The sequence below is a fragment of the Delphinapterus leucas genome, chromosome 4 (assembly GCF_059928025.1).
Source record: "Delphinapterus leucas isolate spDelLeu-1000000601 "Yukka" chromosome 4, BTC_Dleu_Yukka2, whole genome shotgun sequence".
In the NCBI taxonomy this organism is placed as follows: domain Eukaryota; kingdom Metazoa; phylum Chordata; class Mammalia; order Artiodactyla; family Monodontidae; genus Delphinapterus; species Delphinapterus leucas.
The window spans coordinates 48,316,665-48,340,596 of record NC_143132.1 but is presented as its reverse complement, the minus strand read 5'-3'; the positions used below and the strand labels follow the sequence as shown (position 1 = coordinate 48,340,596).

The 23,932-nt window shown below is 38.0% G+C and overlaps 1 protein-coding gene across 5 annotated transcripts in view; it reads right to left on the bottom strand.

Moving 5' to 3' along the window:
- The window catches only part of TFG (trafficking from ER to golgi regulator), a 44,930-nt gene that overhangs the window by 6,881 nt on the left and 14,117 nt on the right, over positions 1 to 23,932 (bottom strand). For 2 of the 5 annotated variants that reach the window (XM_022590334.3, XM_022590265.2), the window contains exons 4-6: positions 23,238 to 23,384; positions 7,716 to 7,883; positions 3,270 to 3,410 (exon numbers count right to left, since the gene is read on the bottom strand). In XM_022590334.3, the coding sequence (XP_022446042.1) occupies positions 3,270 to 3,410; positions 7,716 to 7,883; positions 23,238 to 23,384 (456 nt within the window). The remainder of the gene's footprint in view (positions 1 to 3,269; positions 3,411 to 7,715; positions 7,884 to 23,237; positions 23,385 to 23,932) is intronic. The other 3 variants (XM_022590485.3, XM_022590413.3, XM_089910455.1) reach the window with 2 other exon arrangements.

The window sequence follows — 23,932 nt, the reverse complement described above, 5'->3', positions numbered from 1 at the left end:
TGAAACTGTGAGATAATAACTGTTTGTTGTTTTAAGCATCTATGTTTTGGCGTAAATTGTTAACATAGCAATAGTTAATTAACATACATAGTTTTGACTTTAGAAACATGTAGGGTTGACAGCTATTAAAAAAAAAAAAAAGACTTAAAGACACACAATCAAATGGAAAATGTGAACCTTGTTGTAAGACTCCTAATTTGAACAAGCCCCCAACTGTAATAAAGTAACTATGAGACAACTACAGAAATTCAAATATAATGTGTTCACATTAAGAATCACTTAAACCACATGGAAAAGAATATGAAAAAGAATACATATACATATAACTAAGTCACTCTGCTGTACAGCAGAAATTAACACAACATTGTAAATCAACCATATTCAGTAAAGTTTAAAAAAGAATCACAATATTGTTATGTATAATAATGATATGGTGATTACATTAAAAAGAAAAGAGTATCATTTAGACATGCATACTAAAATAACTGAGTGAAAAGAGGGGAGTGGAAGAGGCAAGACAGATGAAAAAAGAATGCTAAAATATTAGTAAGTGTTGAAGCCACATGACAGAAACATGAAGAGTTGATTATTCTATCTCTACTTTTGCATGTTTCAAAATTTACATAATAAAAGCTACTTTAAAAGTCTACTCAGCTTATCCATTTTATTGGCATATGATTTACAGATTTCAATTATATCCTTGTCACCTTTTTAGCTTGTCAAACAGCAATACTTCCTAGCCTTTGATGACTTTTAGTGCTCTTTTCTGTATCCTTGCCACTTTTTTATTATGTTTTTGGCAACTACTCTAGTGCACATAGCTTTCCAGTAACAGAGGCACCTGCCTTAGGTGAAAAAGGATAATACTGTCCATTCTGTTTCTTTTCATGAAGCTTAATATTTTGTTGATCCTTTTAACTGAACAACATATTAAGACTAAAATCCTTGGGAAAAAAATTTACAAATCCAAGGTCCCTTTTATGGAATTTAAATAATAACTGAGAATTATTTACTTTATTTTAGATTATTATTTCATATTCTATTCTAAGAAATTGCTATTATTAATTATTAGTAGTAGATTTTTATGTTGATTATTCTGCTGAAATTATAACCAGCAGTTGATCTAACTAACTGGTGATGCCAGGGACTCATTATATATCATACGTCAAAAAGCATTCATTAAAGTAGCCTGTAATTCATCTTGGGAATCTGTAAATGACTGATACATTAATCTAGAGCTGTGCTATCCAATAGGCACTAGCCACATATGACCACTAATAAAACACCTGAAATGTGGCCAGTCTTAACTGTGATATGCTGTACGTGTTTTGAAGTGTTTCAAATTGATGTCACACCCCAGATTTCCAATATACAGTATGAAAACCAGAATGTAGAACATTAATAACTTTTTAATAATGATTACATGTTGATACACTGGATATACCGGATTAAATAAAATGTATAATGGAAATTAATTTTACCATTAAAAAACTTTTTTAATGTGGCTAATAGAAAATTTTAAATTACATGTAGCTTCCATGGTATTTCTTTTAGACAACACTGATCTAGAGATTCACCTCCACAATGCTAATCTACTGACTGATGTCACATTAATAACTGTACAAATTTTTCATTACAATATACATTACAATGTTTTAACGTACACTAAAAAGTAACGGCTTTAGGAAGGAATACAATTAATGCCACCCTAAAGAAATTCAATTCACACCAAATGGTGTCAACCTGATGCCTCTAGAAAAGGGAACTTGGTTGCTGGGGGTCAGAAGTGGGAAACAGCATTTTCTAATTTCCACTGTATATCCTTTTATATTACTAAAGTTTTACCTATTTGAAAATAAATTTTCCATTAAAACAAACCCCTGATAGAATAAGTTGAGATACTGTTAGCAGAACCTTAAATCCCATTCCTTTATAAGTGAACAGCAAACATTATTTGGTACAATTACCCTTCCAGCTGTCATCCTACAACAGTATACACGGCTTAAAATGGGATTTTTTGTTTTTTCAAAACAGATGTTAGTTCATCTGACATAGCCATTAAACTCCCATCATATCCAAACTCTGCTTCTTCCTCCCTGTTTCAGACCCATCTGCCTCAATTCTAGCTTATGCCAGTTCTGGCAGTTGCATCTTGGTACAAAGGAAAGACTATGACTAAAGTTGGTTGAGAAGAGGCTTTAGCAGTAAGAAATTCTTCCCAAACCACTCATTTATCAGCAAAATGCCACCTGCTAGTCTCTACCACTAGCATTTATCCAATGGGACAAACCTAAAAGTACCACCACAGAATAATTAGAAATCTATTACAAAAGTGCTCGGTTCATTTTAGACTGTTTTGGGGAGTTTGTTTGTTTTAATGTGATTAATAAACTCAGTCACTTGCTTATCGTGCTGAAAATACATCCTGTCATGCCACCTGGCCCCTTTACGCAAATAGAGCACCACCTGGTGATTGTTTTAAAGTAAAACATAGGGCTTTAAAGGGCCTAACAAGCATGGGCAATTCAAAGAAATAACATTTTAACATCTAGAAGGAACCCTAGATGAGTAACCCCGAGGCGACGTTCTGCAGCGCTCCAAGGGTTTCAATGAGGCACCTCAGTGTCTGCTGTCCTGAGCTTGCGGCCCCTCAATCCCCTTCAACAATGGCAGTGACCCCTTACTTGTTTTAAATACTGAGCTTTTAAGTTCTATTTCATTCAGGACTAAAGACCCTCTTTTAAAACCACTGATTTAGTCCAATTTTCACAAGTTACGGTGGGAGAATATAAAAACCCAGACAGATTAAACTGCTCATCCAAGAACACATCATTTAGAGAAGAAAAGTTTGATTTAAAATACATTGCTTTTTCCACAAAAGACATATTGCTAAATGCACAAAAATATAAATGGCTATTTATCTTTCAAAAAAACTACTTAACTAATGTTATGCTTTACCTCTATTTTTTAAATTACAAAAATAATACACAGTTGCAAGAGGGGAAGGGAGAAGGGAATAAAATAGCACCTAAATATTATGCTTTAAACATTTTTAGCTTTTTTTCCTTTTCAATAATCAGAAGCATACCTGACATTGTTCTATTTGGTATTTTTAACCCAAAAGTATACTATGTCAGTACATCAAAAATTTTTACAACCGTGTTCATAGCGTGAATGCACACGTAAGCTTTTCACCGTTACCAACAATGCCATAATAAACGTTTCTGCACATGTACCTTTCCGCACATGTGCTCTAAGCTCTATTTTACCTTCACTCTGACCTGCTTGAGTCTGAGCTCCTGTATATGGTGGCTGCTGTGGCTGAACTCCTGGTGGGTGAGCTGCAGAGGAGGAGGAAGCAATGCTGTCGGGAGTTCCTGAACGGTCTTCGGCAGGAGCACTGGGTGGCCCTGGGTGGTCATGAAAAGTCAGCTCAGTTTCTAATACAAGACCTGTCCCCAACAAGCTCAATAATAAGTTTGGTTAAGAGACTAAAAATAAAAGTACTATAGAATAAGCACAACCCAAATGCAGCCTTATATATTGATGTATATACTTTTTTCCTTTGCTCCAATCTCTCAAGAATCCAAAGCTACAACTGGAAATCCTTCCTTGTAAAGTGTGGAGTGCTACATTCCTGAGTCCTAAACTCCCCCTGCAAAAACCAAAACTCACCTCTGCGATAAAAGTATCCACCACTTTATGTAATCTATTCTTAGATCAACCAAAGTATCATTTCATTCTTTTTTTAAAAAATAAATTTATTTATCTATTTATTTTTGGCTGCGTCGGGTCTTTTCGGCGAGCGGGGACTACTTTTCGTTGCAGTGTGCAGGCTTCTCATTGTGGTGGCTTCTCTTGTTGCAGAGTATGGGCTCTAGGTGCGTGGGCTTCAGTAGTTGTGGCTCGCAGGCTCTAGAGTGCAGGCTCAGTAGTGGTGGTGCGTGGACTTAGTTGCTTCGCGGCATGTGGGATCTTCCCAGACCAGGGCTCGAACCCGTGTCCCCTGCATTGGCAGGTGAATTCTTAACCACTGACCAGGGAAGCCCTCATTTCATTCTTCAATGGGCCTCCACTGCCCATAAATCAAGTTCAAGCCTCTAGCTTGGTATTCAAGGGTCCAAACATTTCTCACAATTCCTCTTCTCACATGCCCTTCAGTTAAACTAACCTATTCCCCATTCCCCCAATAGATCTAATACTTTCTCTGCCTCCATTTCATTAATCACTGTTCCTTTCACTGTCCCATTTTCACATATCTAAATAAACATTCCTTAAAACTCAGTTATAACTCCACGCTTCTAGTAAGGCTTCTTCACCCATAAACACTTTTCCTCACTTGTGAACTTCTATGGAGTATACTTTTATTAAGACCCTTACCAACTTCTACTTTGTATTTCTGAAGAGGCCTCATCTTCCCTCTTAGACTTGGAGCTCTTTTGGCCAGGTCCCTTTCTGATTCCTTCCATCTGCCTCACAAGGCCTAGCTCTCTTACACATGGAACCATTCAAAGTTCTTCTAAAATAATGAACAAAGAAGTAAATGGAGAGAATTTGCTACAGCTCCAATACTGTAACAGGCAAAAAAGACATTCTGAAGATAACTGTAGATTATAGATATGTTGACTTCTTTAAGTTCTTTTTGTTTGGGCAATATAGAAGAATGGTTAAAAGCACAAGTTTTGGAGCCGGACTGTCTAGGTTCAATTCCCAATGCTGCCACTTAGTAGCTGTGTAACTCTGGGCATGTTACTTGATCTCTTTCTGTGCCTCAGTTTCCTCATCTGTACAAAAGAAATACTAATTCCTACTTCATAAGGTTACTGTAAGGATTGTGAGTTAATAAGAGCTTATAGCAAATACTTATAAAAGTGGTTATGGGGGAGGGGCAAGAAGTGTAGGGGATTAAGAGGTACAAACTATCAATACTATATATAAAATAAGTAAACTACAAGGATATATTATACAACACAGAGAATATAGCCAATATTTTATAACTATAAATGGAGTATAACCTTTAAAAATTGTGAATCACTATGTTGTACACCTGAAACTTTATATAACATTGTACCATCAACTATACCTCAAAAAAAATATTAAAAAAAGAAATATATTAAAACATTATTTAAATATATTAATATATTTAATATAAAATATATTAAAAATGAAAATTAAAAAATGATTATATAGCAAGAGCTTATAAAAGTGAATACCACTTAGAAAGCTCCACATAAGTACTTGCTATTACTAGCAGACTAATTTCCCTGAGGGCCAAACCTCTATCCTTTGCACTGGTATATCCCAGAACTTAGCACTGTAATAGAGGCACATAGGTGGAAGCTGACAGTCCAGATATTGATGAGAACCTAAACTAGGATAATGGTACTGGTAATGCAAGAGAAACTGATGACTGCCAGAGTAAAATGGACAGTTGCTCCTGCGTACCACCATTTCACTGATATTTATCAACATGTAGACAAATAAATACACACGTCCCTCCTAAGAAGGATAACACAGATAATACAAACACACTATGTTATTATCCTAAAAAAATATTACTTCCACTCCTCTTTTCTTCCTTGTACATAAGCTATTAATGTTGCTTTTCCTATCATAATAGTTCATCCCTCCATGTACACATTCACTACTGTAGCCAAGTTTTTCACATCATAACCTGAGTAACTTCACAAAGTATCCTGGCATTTTCTATGTGTACAGTTTTTCCTACTTCAATTCAACATACAAAGCTACCAGAAAAATGGTCTTCAAATATAATATGAATCACAGTAATCATATTAGTCTGGTCTATACTATATTCTAATCAAAAATTTTAAGCCTGACCTCACATATAACTGTTTACTCCCTCTATCTGGCATATCTTGAAGTCTTAAATATTATGAAGTTGTAATATTAACTCATATTTCAGTTGCTCTAAAAATGTGTTTTTCAGATGGACCACTTATGTGATGTCTTCTTTTGCCAAGAACATACATCATGTATAAGTATTCACCTCTCTTTTTCAGAATGTCACACAATTCTCTTTAATAAATAATCCCATAAAAGTCTCAAAGGATTTTTTCTACTAATTTTCTTTTTCTATCTTTCCAGTTACTGATAATGGCAAAGTTAACTGATCAGGTAAAACCTCCCACAAATAACTTAAAAACCTGGACAAAATAGAAGAAAACAACTATTTGAAATGACTAGAGGTCAGCCAAATGTCAGCAGACACCAAGAGTTTACCCCCCTGGAATTACAACAGGTGAGAATTGCAAACCCCAACCTCTGCAGCTCCAACCACAGAAAACCGGTGTTAACTTCATGGTTGGTCAAGCAGCCAGAAATTTGAGGGGAAAAGCCCTTGAGTTAAGAGAGTCACTGAAGGAATGAGACCTAAAATATGAGTATAAGCTCAGTCCCAAACCCCCAGCTGACCATGGGGGTAGGAGGGGAGAGGGTGACACCAAGAGGGCACAGAAGAAAAAGCAGCACACCTAGAGCTGAAAGGACTTAGCAGAGCGGTCAGTTGCTATAATCCCAGGAGGAAGGAGTAATTTGAGTAAATACTATAGCAGCAGTAAGAAAAAATCCTCACAAGAACCTAAAAGAATCCCAAGTCTTTGCTGAAATAGCTTAGCTGGGAGAGCATTAGACTGAAGAATACCAAGTTATTAGAACATATTAACCACAATGTCCAGTTTTCAATCAAAAACTGTCAGATGTGCAAAGAAATAGGAATATGTGACCCATACTCAGTTTCCCCTGAGGGAAAGAGCAGAAGAAACTGACTCCAAACAGGCCCAGATGCTGGATGTAGCGAACATTTCGAAGCAGCTTTATAAGTAATTTTAAAGAATTAAATAAAAATACCTTCAATGAATTAAAGGGAAATACAATCTTAATGAATGAAAAGGTAAGGCATCTTAACAGAAAAAACTAACACTATAAAAAGAACCAAACGGAAATTCTAGAGCTGAAAGCACAGTAACTGAGAGGTAAAGTTCACTAGAAAGGTTTAACAGCAGATTGGAAATGGTAGAAAAAAATCAGTGAATGTGTAGAGTGATCAACAGGAATCATCCAATCCGAAGAACAGAGAGAAAAAAGAGTGAAGAAAAATGAACCTCAGAGAGCCATGGGACAATCAAGCTCTCCAGTGTACATGTAATTGGAATCCCAAAAGAGAGAAAGCAGAAAAAATGTTGAAGAAATGATGCCCAAAATATAAAAAGAAAGCACGGTATAGATGCTGTCTTAAGGTTAAAAACATTCAAATAAAAGCAGTTTCTACACTAAATTAAACCAGAAATCTTCATTTAAATTGCCTTAATTTAAGATCAAAAGAAAGAATATCAAATATAATTTAAATCCAGCAACACATCTGAAATAAGATTATAAATGATTCAGATTTTTAAAAAAATAAACCCTCTGAATTCTACTTCTGATAAAATTTACCTGAACCAACAGAGGTTATTCTTTAAAGAGGACAGTTCTATTGCCTGGGAGAGGGCATGAGAAAGCTTTCCAGGGTGCTGGAAATCATCTACATCTTGATCTTGTTGGTATTTTACATAGGGTATATACATATGTAAACATTTATTGAACTGAACTCTTAAGATTTGAGCACTTCACCATATCCAAGTTATCTTCCATTAAAGAAGGAAAGGGGAGGAAGGAGAGGGGGAATAAAGGATGGGAGGAAGGCACTAACTTACCTGAAACCTGATCATCTGTTAAGCCAAATGCTGACATGACATTTTTATTGATTTCATCTTGGTTTTTTAAAGGATCAAAAGCTGACATACTTGCTGCCATAACCTGAGTAGACTGTTTCCCAGAAGAATCAGAAGCAGCAGGCTTTTCTTCCCTACTATCCACAGTATCTATAAAAGAATAAGCAAAAACTTGTTTCTATTTTATCTATACTCAATAAGGCCTATAAAATATATGACAGCAAAATATATATGTGCATATACTCTGGAATGTTGAGGGTATCTCTGAAAATAGGATTATAGATAATTTTACCTTCTTCTTTGTACTTGTTTATATTTTTGTTTGTAAAATCAGGAAAAAAGGTCAAAAAGGATGCAAAATAGATAAAATTTTTTGTGAAAGCTATTATGTATGTCCTTCCCTAAGATTATCAGATGAGAAAAAAAAATACAAGCACCTTTACAGAAACATTTTTATCCTTCTTTTTGAAGACCTATGACCTATATCCTAATATCAGACTCATACTGTGCACTAATGTTTTATTTTCTAAAAGGATAAAAAAGCTTAACTAAAGTTATGATATCAACTTTTATGTTTTATTTTTACTTGTCTTCTGGTTCATTATTAAAGTACATGGAAACCTCAAGCCAATGCATACTTTTAATTTACTATGTCTTCCTTTAAAATACTTATTACAGATAAAACGATATGTGTCTGAGATTTGCTCAAAATAACATGGGAGGGGTAGAAATGTGTGCAAGTATAGATGGCATGATACTATGAATTGATAATTGTTGAAGCTGTGTGGGTTCATGGAATTCATTATAGTATTATGCCTCCGTTTGTATATGTTTCAGTTTTTCCATAATAAAATATTTGGAAAAATAGAATTTTAAACACTATGAGCAGGAAAAATTTTAAACCATGCTTTTCTTCTAAGGATACTACGGTACTAAACAGGCATTTACACTACCTTGTCAAAGAAAAGGGGTTCAAGAATAACCTACATTTTATAAATAGAAACTTAAGGCCAAATAAAAAAAATTAAAAACAAAACGAACAAGTTAACGAAAAGAATACTGCTAACCACTTACTCAAATAACAAACAATTATCAATTCCTTTCTGTTACCAACCAAGTAAATGAACATCAGTTATTAAATCATCTCTGTGATCAAGACCAAAATTATCTTGTGAAAAAATGTACGGACTAAGTGGAATATAAGCACACATGGGCTTACAGCTCTCATTTATTCCTATCATTCCTTTAGTTACATTAATATTTCCTAAATTTCTGTAAGAAAGCTTCTATAACTACTGCTTTAAAATAAGTCTGCCAGTCATCCATCTTCCTCACCAATTTCCCTCCTCTAATTCCAAGGACACATCCCAAGAGCACATCACACCAATCTTATGATTATTTCCCCTCACAGTGCTACCTTCCACTACCTATGCATACTTCCACTTAGGGCAAACTAAATTCACCAGGGAACACAATATATAATATATGTCCACTAGCTCACTACTTCCTCCAGTAGTTACTTCAGAGCTACTGCTACAGGTCAATCCAGTATTTAAGGTGGCCTACACATCATCTGCCTCGTAGAGGAAAGCAAACGTCCAAGCAAGTGTCCAAGGAGTCCATTACAGAGGTAGAGTGCTGAAAAACATAGGTAGCTGTATGTTTCTTGGTGAGGGCAAGGCACAGCATTTTATTTGTTTTTTGGTTTTTTTTTTTTTTTTGCGGTACACGGGCCTCTCACTGTTGTGGCCTCTCCCGTTGCAGAGCACAGGCTCCGGACACGCAGGCTCAGCGGCCATGGCTCACGGGCCCAGCCGCTCCGCGGCATGTGGGATCTTCCCAGACCGGGGCACGAACCCATGTCCCCTGCATCAGCAGGTGGACTCTCAACCACTGCGCCACCAGGGAAGCCCAAGGCACAGCATTTTAAAGAGCACTGACAGCTGAGCTGTAGTTTTGTTTTGTTTTGTTTTTTTGTGGTACACGGGCCTCTCACTGTTGTGGCCTCTCCCGCTGCGGAGCACAGGCTCCGGACGCGCAGGCTCAGCAGCCATGGCTCACGGGCCCAGCCGCTCCGCGGCAGGTGGGATCTTCCCAGACCGGGGCACGAACCCGTGTCCCCTGCATCGGCAGGCGGACTCTCAACCACTGCACCACCAGGGAAGCCCCTGAGTGGTAGTTCTGTTTGGTGAACCAGACTTTCAGTTTCTGATGTAGCTTTTTGGCCTATTTTATGTTTTTTTTTTCTTGAGATTATTAAATCAGAATATGTTCTAAGAGCTTACAAGCTTAGGAAATTTCATAAAATAGGTAAGCAATCTAAGTACAGGAGAGAAAAAAAAAGTTACAACCATCTATAAAAATAAAGCATAGGGCTTCCTTGGTGGCGCAGTGGTTGAGAGTCCGCCTGCCGATGCAGGGGACGCAGGTTTGTGCCCCGGACTGGGAGGGTCCCGCATGCTGCGGAGCGGCTGGGCCGGTGAGCCATGGCCGCTAGGCCTGCGCATCCGGAGCCTGTGCTCTGCAACGGGGGAGGCCATAACAGTGAGAGGCCCGTGTACCAGAAAAATAAATAAATAAATAAATAAATAAAGCATAGAATGTATTTTATAGGACATTCCATCCAAAAACAGATTACACTTTCTTCTCAAGTGCACATGGAACATCCACCAGTACAGATCACATCTTGGGTCACAAATCAAGCCTCGGTAAATTTAAGAAAATTGAAATCCTACTAAGCATCTTCTCTGACCACAACGCTGTGAGATTAGAAATAAATTACAGGGAAAAAAAACATAAAAAACACAAAACACACGGAGGCTAAACAATACGTTACTAAATAACCAAGAGATCACTGAAGAAATCAAAGAGGAAATCAAAAAATACCTAGAGACAAATGACAATGAAAACACGACAATCCAAAACCTATGGGAAGCAGCAAAAGCAGGTCTAAGAGGGAAGTTTATAGGAATACAATCCTACCTCAAGAAACAAGAAAAATCTCAAATAAACAATCTAACCTTACACCTAAAGGAACTAGAGAAAAAAGAACAAACAAAACCCAAAGTTAGTAGAAGGAAAGAAATCATAAAGATCAGAGTAGAAATAAATGAAATAGAAAACAATAGCAAAGATCAATAAAACTAAAAGCTGGTTCTTTGAGAAGATAAACAAAATTGATAAACCTTTACACAGACTCATCAAGAAACAGAGGGAGAGGACTCAAATGAATAAATTTAGAAATAAAAAAGTAGAAGTTACAACAGACACTGCAAAAACAGAAAGCATTATAAGACTATTGCAAGCTACTCTATGCCAATAAAACGGACAACCTAGAAGAAATGGACAAATTCTTAGAAAGGTATAACCTTCCAAGGCTGAACCAGGAAGAAACAGAAAATATGAACAGACCAATCACAAGTAATGAAATTGAAACTGTGATTAAAAATCATCCAAAAATCAAAAGTCCAGGACCAGATGGCTTCACAGGTGAATTCTACCACACATTTAGAGAAGAGCTAACACCTATCCTTCTCAAACTCTTCCAAAAAATTGCAGACGAAGGAACACTCCCAAACTCATTCTACAAAGCCACCATCACCCTGATACCAAAACCAGACAAAGATACTACAAAAAAAGAAAATTACAGACCAATATCACTGATGAATATACATGCAAACATCCTCAACGAAATACTAGCAAACAGAATCCAACAACACATTAAAAGGATCATACACCATGATCAAGTGGGATTTATCCCAGGGATGCAAGGATTCTTCAATATACGCAAATCAATGTGATACACCATATTAACAAACTGAAGAAGAAAAACCATATGATCATCTCAGTAGATGCAGAAGCTTTTGACAAAATTCAACACCCATTTATGATAAAAACTCTCCAGAAAGTGGGCATCGAGGGAACCTACCTCAACGTAATAAAGGCCATATATGACAAACCCACAGCCAACATCATTCTCAATGGTGGAAAACTGAAAGCATTTCATTTAAGATCAGGAACAAGACAAGGATGTCCACTCTCGTCACTATTATTCAACATAGTTTTGTAACTGCTAGCCACAGCAATCAGAGAAGAAAAGGAAATAAAAGAAATACAAATTGCAAAAGAAGAAGTAAAACTGTCACTGTTTGCAGATGACATGATACTATACACAAATAATCCTAAAGATGCTACCAGAAAACTACTAGAGCTAATCAATGAATTTGGTAAAGTTGCAGGATACAAAATTAATGCACAGGGCTTCCCTGGTGGCACAGTGTTTGAGAGTCCACCTGCCGATGCAGGGGACATGGGTTCGTGCCCTGGTCCAGGAAGATCCTACATGCCGCGGAGCGGCTGGGCCCATGAGCCATGGCCGCTGAGGCTGCACATCCGGAGCCTGTGCTCCGCAACGGGAGAGGCCACAACAGTGAGAGGCCCGCGTACCATAAAAAAAAAAACAAAATTAATGCACAAAAATCTCCTGCATTCCTGTACACTAACACCAAAAGATCAGAAAGAGAAATTAAGGAAACAATCCCATTCACCACTGCAACAAAAAGGATAAAATACCTAGGAATAAACCTACCTAAGGAGGTAAAAGACCTGTCCTCAGAAAACTATAAGACACAGATGAAAGAAATCAAGGGTGACACAAACATATGGAGAGGTACACCATGTTCCTGGATTGGAAGAATAAATATTGTGAAAATGACTCTACTACCCAAAGCAATCTACAGATTCAATGCAATCTCTATCAAATTACCAATGGCAGTTTTTACAGAACTAGAACAAGAAAATCTTAAAATTTGTATGGAGATACAACAGACTCAAAACAGCCAGAGCAATCTTGAGGGAAAAAAATGGAGGTGGAAGAATCAGACTCCCTAATTTCAGACTATACTACAAAGCTACAGTACTCAAGACAATATGGTACTGGCACCAAAACAGAAATATAGATCAATGGAACAGGACAGAAAGCCCAAAGATAAACCCACACACCTATGGTCAACTTATCTATGACAAAGGGAGCAAGGATATATAATGGAGAAAAGAGAGTCTCTTCAATAAGTGGTGCTGGGAAAACTGGATGGCTACATGTAAAAGAATGAAATTAGGACATTCCCTAATGCCATACACAAAAATAAACTTAAAATGGATTGAAGACCTAAATGTAAGACTGGATGCTATAAAACTCTTAGAGGAAAACATAGGAAGAACACTCTTTGACATAAATCACAGCAAGATGTTTTATGACCCACCTCCTAGAGTAATGGAAATAAAAACAAAAATAAACAAATGGGACCTAATGAAGCTTAAAAGCTTTTGCACAGCAAAGGAAACTACAAACAAGTGAAAAGACAACCCTCAGAATGGGAGAAAATATTTGCAAATGAATCAACGGACAAAGGATTAATCTCCAAAATATATAAACAGAATATGCAGATCAATATTAAAACAACAAACAACCCAATCCAAAAATGGGCAGAAGACCTAAATAGACATTTCTCCAAAGAAGACATACAGATGGCCAAGAGGTGCATGAAAGGCTGCTCAACATCACTCATTATTACAGAAATGCGAATCAAAACTACAATGAGGGGGCTTCCCTGGTGGCGCAGTGGTTAAGAATGCGCCTGCCAATGCAGGGGACACGGGTTCAAGCCCTGGTTTGGGAAGATCCCACATGCGGCGGAGCATCTAGGCCCGTGAGCCACAACTACTAAGCCTGCGCATCTGGAGCTTGTGCTCCGCAACAAGAGAGGCCAGGACAGTGAGAGGCCCACACACCGCGATTAAGTGGCCCCCGCTCGCCACAACTAGAGAAAGCCCTCACGCAGAAACAAAGACCCAACACAGCTAAAAAAAAAAAAAAAAAAAAAAAACTACAATGAGGTATCACCTCACACCAGTCAGAAATGGCATCATCAGAAAATCTACAAACAACAAATGCTAGAGAGGGTGTGGAATAAAGGGAACGCTCTTGCACTGTTGGTGGGAATGTAATTTGATACAGCCACTATTGAGAACAGTATGGAGGTTCCTTAAAAACCTAAAAATAAAACTACCGTATGACCCAGCAATCCCACTACTGGGCATATACCCAGAGAAAACCATAATTCAAAAAGACACATGCACCCCAATGTTCACTGCAGCACTATTTATAATAGCCAGCTCATGGAAGCAACCTAAATGCCCATCAACAGACGAATGGATAAAGAAGATGTGGTATGTATATACAATGGAATATTACTCAGCCATAAAAAGGAATGAAACTGGGTCATTTGTAGAGACGTCCCTGGACCTAGAGACTGTCATACAGAGTGAAGTAAGTCAGAAACAGAAAAACAAATATCGTATATTAATGCATATATGTGGAACCTAGAGAAATGGTATACATGACCTTATTTGCAAAGCAGAAATAGAAGCACAGACATAGAGAACAAATGTACATATACCAGGGGGGAAAGAGGTGGTGTGGGAGGAATTGGGAGATTGGGATTGACATATATACACTAATATGTATAAAATAGATAACTAATAAGAACCTGCTGTATGAAAATTGATTAATTAATTTAATTAAAGAAAAAAGCATAGAATGTACTATTCAGTTCATTAAGTAACTCAGATAGGACACAATGACTAGAAGGATGGCCATATAAAGAAACAATACATGATATGATTTCCAAGATGCAGAGAAGAAACCAATTTTTAATATCTTTTACATTAACATAGGTGAGATATTAACAATAAAACATATGAACACTTGGAAATAAACTAATAAAGAAAAGCAGTATGTGGAGAGAAATAAGTGAAGAGAAAGGTTGTTTCACCAAAACCAAAAAGCTTATAAATCTATTCCTTAGAGCAGAATATAGGCTACTGTAGGTTTCTGCACAGTACTGGCTCTACTTGTTGAATTCTGATCGAAGTTTCATAATATTCTACAGATGCTTTAACTCCTTCAAGTTATATGCAAATGTAGTTGTATCAGCATCTATGATTTCTTCTGGGAAAATGGTCAAAAGTTTTCTTCAGATCCTTGACCTAAAATTGGAGATTTTTGTTTAAAGATATTTGTTTGGAGAGATAGGATGCAAAAATGCCATTTGCTTTGACCTGAAATGTAAAAGGTTTCACCATAAAGAGGCCAGAAGGATCTCACTGTAGTATTTCAGCACATCTCTTTAGTATGTTCTGAAATCTGGAAGTGAAACTAGAAATTACTAATCAATCACCAAATATTTATCAAGCCATCTACCACTAACACAATTCCACATGGCTGGAGGAAGAGGGAAATGACGGATGATGCATCTTTAACTAAATCAAACAAAACTCCACAATTTAAATGGGGCCAAAAAGAGAGTATCTCAGAATCTAAAGGCTGCAAGGGATTATACAATACCGCTTTTCCACAAAACTATCTTCTATTAAGCCCCTTACAGCCAGTCATCCAGAGTCTATAAAATACTACTATTTCACAACATGGACAGTTTTAAGCATGTGAAACTTATATGCAAACACAAAAATTATTAAAAAAATAAGTTTATTTTTAAAGTGCAATATCTAATATTAAAAGTCGAGGAAAGCAACTCTTTTACAATCTACTTTCAAGCCACACTTGTATTTCAGTCTATATTATATAATATATTTGGTCCCCAAACTATATTCAGTTCCAACTTTGTCAATAAACCTTGCTTTAACTTAATGTAAATAGTACATATAAGAACACCTACTGAACGCGGGCAGAAGACCTCAGACCTCCCAAAAGGCAAGAAACTCCCCACGTACCTGGGTAGGGCAAAAGAAAAAAAGAAAAAACAGAGACAAAAGAATAGGGACCGGACCTGCACCAGTGGGAGGGAGCTGTGAAGGAGGAAACGTTTCCACACTCTAGGAAGCCCCTTCGCGGGCGGAGACTGCGGGGGGCGGAGGGGGGGGAGAAGCTTCAGGGCCACAGAGAAGAGCACAGCAACAGGGGTGCGGAAGGCAAAGTGGAGAGATTCCCGCACAGAGGATCGGTGCCGACCGGCACTCACCAGCCTGAGAGGCTTGTCTGCCCACCGCCCGGGGTGGGCGGGGCTGGGAGCTGAGGCTCGGGCTTCGGTCGGAGTGCAGGGAGAGGACTGGTGTTGCCGGTGTGACCACAGCCTGCAGGGGGTTAGTGCACCACAGCTAGCCGGGAGGGAGACCGGGAAAAGTCTGGACCTGCCGAAGAGGAAAGAGACTTTTTCTTCCCTCTTGCTTCCTGGTACGCGAGGAGAGGGGATTAAAAGCGCTGCTTAAAGGAGTTCCAGAGACGCGAGCGAGCCGCGGCTAACAGCGCGGACCCCAGGGACGAGCATGAGACGCTAAGGCTGCTGCTGCCGCCACCAAGAAGCCTGTGTGCGAGCACAGGTCACTAACCACACCTCCCTTCCGGAGAGCCTGTGCAGCCCGCCACTGCCAGGGTCCCGGGATCCAGGGACAACTTCCCTGGGAGAACGCACGGCGAGCCTCAGGCTGGTGCAATGTCCCGCCAACGTCTGCCGCCGCAGGCTTGCCCCGCATCTGCACCCCTCCCTACCCGCTGCTTCAGTGAGCCTGAGCCCCCGAGTCAGCTGCTCCTTTAACCCCGCCCTGTCTGAGTGAACAACAGACGCCCTCCCGTGACCTACACTCAGAGGCGGGGCCAAATCCAAAGCTGAGCCCCTGGGAGCTGTGAGAACAAAGAAGAGAAAGGGAAATCTCTCCCAGCAGCCTCAGAAGCAGCGGATTAAAGCTCCACAATCAACTTGATGTACCCTGCATCTCTGGAATACATGAATAGACAACAAATCATCCCAAATTGAGGTGGGGACTTTGGGAGCAAGATTTATTATCTTTCCCCTTTTCCTCTTTTTGTGAGTGTCTATGTGTATGCTTCTGTGTGAGATTTTGTCTGTATAGCTTTGCTTTCACCATATGTCCTAGGGTTCTATCTGTCCGTTATTTTTGTTATCTTCTTTTTAAAAAATTTTTTTCTTCTAATTATTTTCTATTTTAATAACTATTTTATCTTACTTTATTTTATTTTATCCTCTTTCTTTCTTCCTTTCTTTCTACTTTTTCTCCCTTTTATTCTGAGCCATGTGGATGAAAGGCTCTTGGTGCTGCAGCCAGGAGTCAGTGCTGTGCCTCTGAGGTGGGAGAGACAACTTCAGGACACTGGTCTGCAAGAGACCTCCCAGCTCCACATAATATCAAATGGTGAAAATCTCCCAGAGATATCCATCTCAACACCAGCACCCATCTTCACTCAACGACCAGCAAGCTACAGTGCTGGACAACCTATGCCACACAACTAGCAAGACAGGAACACAACCCCACCCATTAGCAGAGAGGCTGCCTAAAATCATAATAAGGCCACAGACACCCCAAAACACACCACCAGACGTGGACCTGCCCACCAGAAAGACAAGATCCAGCCTCATCCACCAAAACACAGGCACCAGTCCCCTCCACCAGGAAGCCTACACAACCCACTGAACCAACATTAGCCACTGGGGACAGACACCAAAGACAACGGGAACTACAAACCTGCAGCCTGCAAAGAGGAGACCCCAGGGCTTCCCTGGTAGCGCAGTGGTTGAGAGTCAGCCTGCCGATGCAGGGGACACAGGTTCGTGCCCCTGTCCGGGAAGATCCCACATGCCGCAGAGCGGCTGGGCCTGTGAGCCATGGCCGCTGAGCCTGTGCGTCTGGAGCCTGTGCTCCGCAGCTGGAGAGGCCACAACTGTGACAAGCCCCCGTACCGCAAAAAAAAAAAAAAAAAAACCAGACCCCAAACACAGTAAGATAAGCAAAATGAGAAGACAGAAAAACACACAGCAGATGAAGGAACAAGATAAAAACCCACCAGACCTAACAAATGAAGAGGTAATAGGCAGTCTACCTGAAAAAGAATTCAGAATAATGATAGTTAAGATGATCCAGAATCTTGGAAATAGAATAGAGAAAATGCAAGAAACATTTAACACGGACCAAGAAGAACTAAAGATGAAACAAGCAATGATGAACAACACAATAAATGAAATTAAAAATACTCTAGATGGGGTCAGTAGCACAAAAACTGAGGCAGAAGAATCGATAAGTGACCTGGAAGATAAAATAGTGGAAATAACTACTGCAGAGCAGAATAAAGAAAAAAGAATCAAAAGAACTGAGGACAGTCTCAGAGAACTCTGGGAAAACATTAAACGCACCAACATTCGAATTATAGGGATTCCAGAACAAGAAGAGAAAGATAAAGGAACTGAGAAAATATCTGAAGAGATTATAGTTGAAAACGTCCCTAATATGGGAAAGGAAATATTTAATCAAGTCCAGGAAGCACAGAGAGTCCCATATAGGATAAATCCAAGGAGAAACATGCCAAGACACATATGAATCAAACTGTCAAAAGTTAAATACAAAGAAAACATATTAAAAGCAGCAAGGGAAAAACAACAAGTAACACACAAGGGAATTCCCATAAGGTTAACAGCTGATCTTTCAGCAGAAACTCTGCAAGCCAGAATGGACTGGCAGGACATACTTAAAGTGATGAAGGAGAAAAACCTACAACCAAGATTACTCTACCCAGCAAGGATCTCATTCAGATTTGATGGAGAAATTAAAACCTTTACAGACAAGCATAAGCTGAGAGAGTTCAGCACCACCAAACCAGTTTTACAACAAATGCTAAAGGAACTTCTCTAGGCAAGAAACACAAGAGAAGGAAAAGACCTACAATAACAAACCCAAAACAATTAAGAAAATGGGAATAGAAACATACATATCGATAATTACCTTAAATGTAAATGGATTAAATGCTCCCACCAAAAGACACAGATTGGCTGAATGGAAACAAAAACAAGACCCATATATATGCTGTCTACAAGAGACCCACTTCAGACCTAAAGACACATACAGACTGAAAGTAAGGGGATGGAAAAAGATATTCCATGCAAATGGAAACCAAAAGAAAGCTGGAGTAGCAATTCTCATATCAGACAAAATAGACTTTAAAATAAAGACTATTACAAGAGACAAAGAAGGACACTACATAATGATCAAGGGATCAATCCAAGAAGATATAACAATTGTAAATATCTATGCACCCAAAATAGGAGCACCTCAATACATACAGCAAATACTAATAGCCATAAAAGGGGAAATCGACAGTAACACAATCATAGTAGGGGACTTTAACACCCCACTTTGACCAATGGACAGATCATACAAAATGAAAATACATACGGAAACACAAGCTTTAAATGACACATTAAACAAGATGGACTTAATTGATATTTATAAGACATTCCACCCAAAAACAACAGAATACACATTTTTCTCAAGTGCTCATGGAACATTCTCCAGGACAGATCATATCTTGGGTCACAAATCAAGCCTTGGTAAATTTAAGAAAATTGAAATTGTATCAAGTATCTTTTCCGACCACAACGCTATGAGACTAGATATCAATTACAGGAAAAGATCCGTAAAAACTACAAACACATGGAGGCTAAACAATACACTACTTAATAACGAAGTGATCACTAAAGAAATCAAAGAGGAAATGAAAAAATACCTAGAAACAAATGACAATGGAGACACGATGACCCAAAACCTATGGAATGCAGCAAAAGCAGCTCTAAGAGGGAAGTTTATAGCAATACAATCCTACCTTAAGAAACAGGAAACATCTCGAATAAACAACCTAACTTTGCACCTAAACCAATTAGAGAAAGAAGAAAAAAAAAACCCCTAACTTAGCAGAAGGAAAGAAATCATAAAGATCAGATCAGAAATAAATGAAAAAGAAATGAAGGAAACGATAGCAAATATCAATAAAACTAAAAGCTGGTTCTTTGAGAAGATAAACAAAATTGATAAACCATTAGCCAGTCTCATCAAGAAAAAAAGGGTGGAACACTCAAATCAATAGAATTAGAAATGAAAAAGGAGAAGTAAAAACTGACACTGCAGAAATACAAAAGATCACGAGAGATTACTACAAGCAACTCTATGCCAATAAAATGGACAATCTGGAAGAAATGGACAAATTCTTACAAAGGCACATCCTGCCAAAACTCAATCAGGAAGAAATAGAAAATATGAACAGACCAACTACAAGCACTGAAATTGAAACTGTGATTAAAAATCTTCCAACAAACAAAAGGCCAGGACCAGATGGCTTCACAGGCGAATTCTATCAAACATTTAGAGAAGAGCTAACACCTATCCTTCTCAAACTCTTCCAAAACATAGCAGAGGGAGGAACACTCCCAAACTCATTCTATGAGGCCACCATCACCCTGATACCAAAACCCGACAAGGATGTCACAAAGAAAGAAAACTACAGGCCAATATCACTGATGAACATAGATGCAAAAATCCTCAACAAAATACTAGCAAACAGAATCCAACAGCACATTAAAAGGATCATACACCATGATGAAGTGGGTTTTATTCCAGGAATGCAAGGATTCTTCAATATATGCAAATCAATTAATGTGATACACCATATTAACAAATCGAAGGAGAAACACCATATGATCATCTCAATAGATGCAGAGAAAGCTTTCGACAAATTCAGCACCTATTTGATAAAAACCCTGCAGAAAGTAGGCACAGAGGGAACTTTCCTCAACATAATAAAGGCCATATTTGACAAACCCACAGCCAACATCATCCTCAATGGTGAAAAACTGAAAGCATTTCCACTAAGATCAGGAACAAGACAAGGTTGCCCACTCTCACCATTCTTATTCAACATAGTTTTGGAAGTTTTAGCCACAGCAATCAGAGAAGAAAAAGAAATGAAAGGAATCCAAATCGGAAAAGAAGTAAAGCTGTCCCTGTTTGCAGATGACATGATACTATACATAGAGAATCCTAAAGATGCTACCAGAAAACTACGAGAACTAATCAACGAATTTGGTAAAGTAGCAGGATACAAAATTAATGCACAGAAATCTCTGGCATTCCTATACACTAATGATGAAAAATCTGAAAGTGAAATCAAGAAAACACTCCCATTTACCATTGCAACAAAAAGAATAAAATATCTAGGAATAAACCTACTTAAGGAGAAAAAAGACCTGTATGCAGAAAATTATAGGACACTGATGAAAGAAATTAAAGATGATACAAATAGATGGAGAGATATACCATGTTCTTGGATTGGAAGAATCAACATTGTGAAAATGACTCTACTACCCAAAGCAATCTACAGATTCAATGCAATCCCAGTCAAAATACCACTGGCATTTTTCACAGAACTAGAACAAAAAATTTCACAATTTGTATGGAAACACAAAAGACCCTGAACAGCCAAAGCAATCTTGAGAACGAAAAACGGAGCTGGAGGAATCAGGCTCCCTGACTTCAGACTATACTACAAAGCTACAGTAATCAAGACAGTATGGTACTGGCACAAAAACAGAAAGACAGATCAATGGAACAGGACAGAAAGCCCAGAGATAAACCCATGCACATATGGTCACCTTATCTTTGATAAAGGAGGCAGGAATGTACAGTGGAGAAAGGATAGCCTCTTCAATAAGTGGTGCTGGGAAAACTGGACAGGTACGTGTAAAAGTATGAGATTAGATCACTCCCTAACACCATACACAAAAATAAGCTCAAAACGGATTAAAGACCTAAATGTAAGGCCAGAAACTATCAAACTCTTAGAGGAAACCATAGGCAGAACACTCTATGACATAAATCACAGCAAGATCCTTTTTGACCCACCTCCTAGAGAAATGGAAATAAAAACAAAAATTAAAATATAGGACCTAATGAAACTTCAAAGCTTTTGCACAGCAAAGGAAACCATAAACAAGACCAAAAGACAACCCTCAGAATGGGAAGAAATATTTGCAAATGAAGCAACTGACAAAGGATTAAACTCCAAAATGTACAAGCAGTTCATGCAGCTCAATAACAAAAAAACAAACAACCCAATCCAGAAATGGCAGAAGACCTAAATAGACATTTCTCCAAAGAAGATATACATATTGCCAACAAACACATGAAAGAATGCTCAACATCATTAAGCATTAGAGAAATGCAAATCAAAACTACAATGAGATATCATCTCACACCGGTCAGAATCGCCATCATCAAAAAATCTAAAAACAATAAATGCTGGAGAGGGTGTGGAGAAAAGGGAACACTCTTGCACTGCTGGTGGGAATGTGAATTGGTACAGCCACTATGGAGAACAGTATGAAGGTTCCTTAAAAAACTACAAATAGAACTACCATATGACCCAGCAATCCCACTACTGGGCATATACCCTGAAAAAACCATAATTCAAAAAGTCATTACCAAAATGTTCATTGCAGCTCTATTTACAATAGCCAGGAGATGGAAACAACTTAAGTGTCCACCATCGGAGGAATGGATAAAGAAGATGTGGCACATATATACAATGGAATATTACTCAGCCATAAAAAGAAACGAAATCGAGTTATTTGTAGTGAGGTGGATGGACTTAGAGTCTGTCATACAGAGTGAAGTAAGTCAGAAAGAGAAAGACAAATACCGTATGCTAACACATATATATGGAATCTAAGAAAAAAAAAAATGTCATGAAGAACCTAGGGGTAAGATGGGAATAAAGACCCAGACCTACTAGAGAATGGACTTGAGGATATGGGGAGGGGGAAGGGTAAGCTATGACAAAGTGAGAGAGTGGCATGGACATATATACACTACCAAACATAAAATAGATAGCTAGTGGGAAGCAGCTGCATAGCACAGGGAGATCAGCTCGGTGCTTAGTGACCACCTGGATGGGTGGGATAGGGAGGGTGGGAGGGAGGGAGACGCTAGAGGAAGGAGTTATGGGAACATATGTATATGTATAACTGATTCACTTTGTTATAAAGCAGAAACTAACACACCATTGTAAAGCAATTATACTCCAATTAAAAAAATATATAGTACATGTCATCTGTAAAATGGAAAAAAATACATTTTTCTTTGCATATTATGAACACTGTGCTTAAGGTAAACTATACACCATTTGAGTCTACTAATCTAAGATTACTTTTTTACTTGAAGCTATTAATACTTCATATATCACATAAAATTCATGAAATGATTTCCATTACTAAGGTTCATTAGTTAACTATTACATTGAAAAGGGTTCAAGAGCCAAAGGGGTTTGAAAACCAACCTATGTCATAAACCCAGGAGTCTAAGACTAGCTGTAAAACAATCACCCAGAGGGCACTTTAACAATGGGATCCCCAGGCCCTGCCCTCCAAGAGGTCTGGGATGAGATCCAGGAATTGGTATAATAAAACCTCCCAGTAATCTTAAAGAACGGCCAGGTTTGGGAACACAGATATGAATATTAGCACAGATGCAGGAATAAGAAAGGGTAACAATGGAGGTGCCATCCTACTACTGCTGAGAAAGAGTTAGAAAAAAAAATCTTCAAAAAGATATAAAAAGGATAAATCAGAATAAAATGACTTCACGGTCTACCATTTTCAGGAATGTTGGTGGACGGTCCCGGTTCTCCAGGTGGTTCCAAGCTATCCAATAAGCGATTCACTTTATTTCGAAGTTCTATCAGTTCTCGACGAAGATATTTCACCTGACTTGATTCAAGGGGTCTTGGTTGGCCATTAACTGGAATAAAAGCATTAATTTTCTTAAAATTAGGAAATATTCTTCAATAAAGATATCAGTAGAATAATATGCAATAAGGAAAAATCAAAATAACTTCTTTAAAAAGTTAAACAAAATCAAACAAGATACCTATTGACATCATTCAAATAACTTTTTAAGGAAAGGATTCTTCATTGCTACTTACTAATTTTTGGAAAAAATAAATATTCGTTAGTCTTTGCTGATGCCAGATCTATGGCTTACAACCCATAATGGTAAAACAAAACAAAATAAGTTAATTAAAAGAATTCAACTACAGTGAAATAAATTAAAAATACAGAAAGCTTTAATATATTTTTAATAGAAATTATGTACCTTCAAAAGCTCATTTTATTTCACACAATTCTTTTATAGCCTTAAAATACTCAATAAACACCTTATTAAAGGTACAATATGACTGCAGGTTTTTTATCATTCTTGCCTACTTCTGACCTAAAAACAAGAAAAATTAGCTACCTAAAATAACTGACCTAAAAAGTAACCTATTAAAAAAACAATGCAGAATTCAT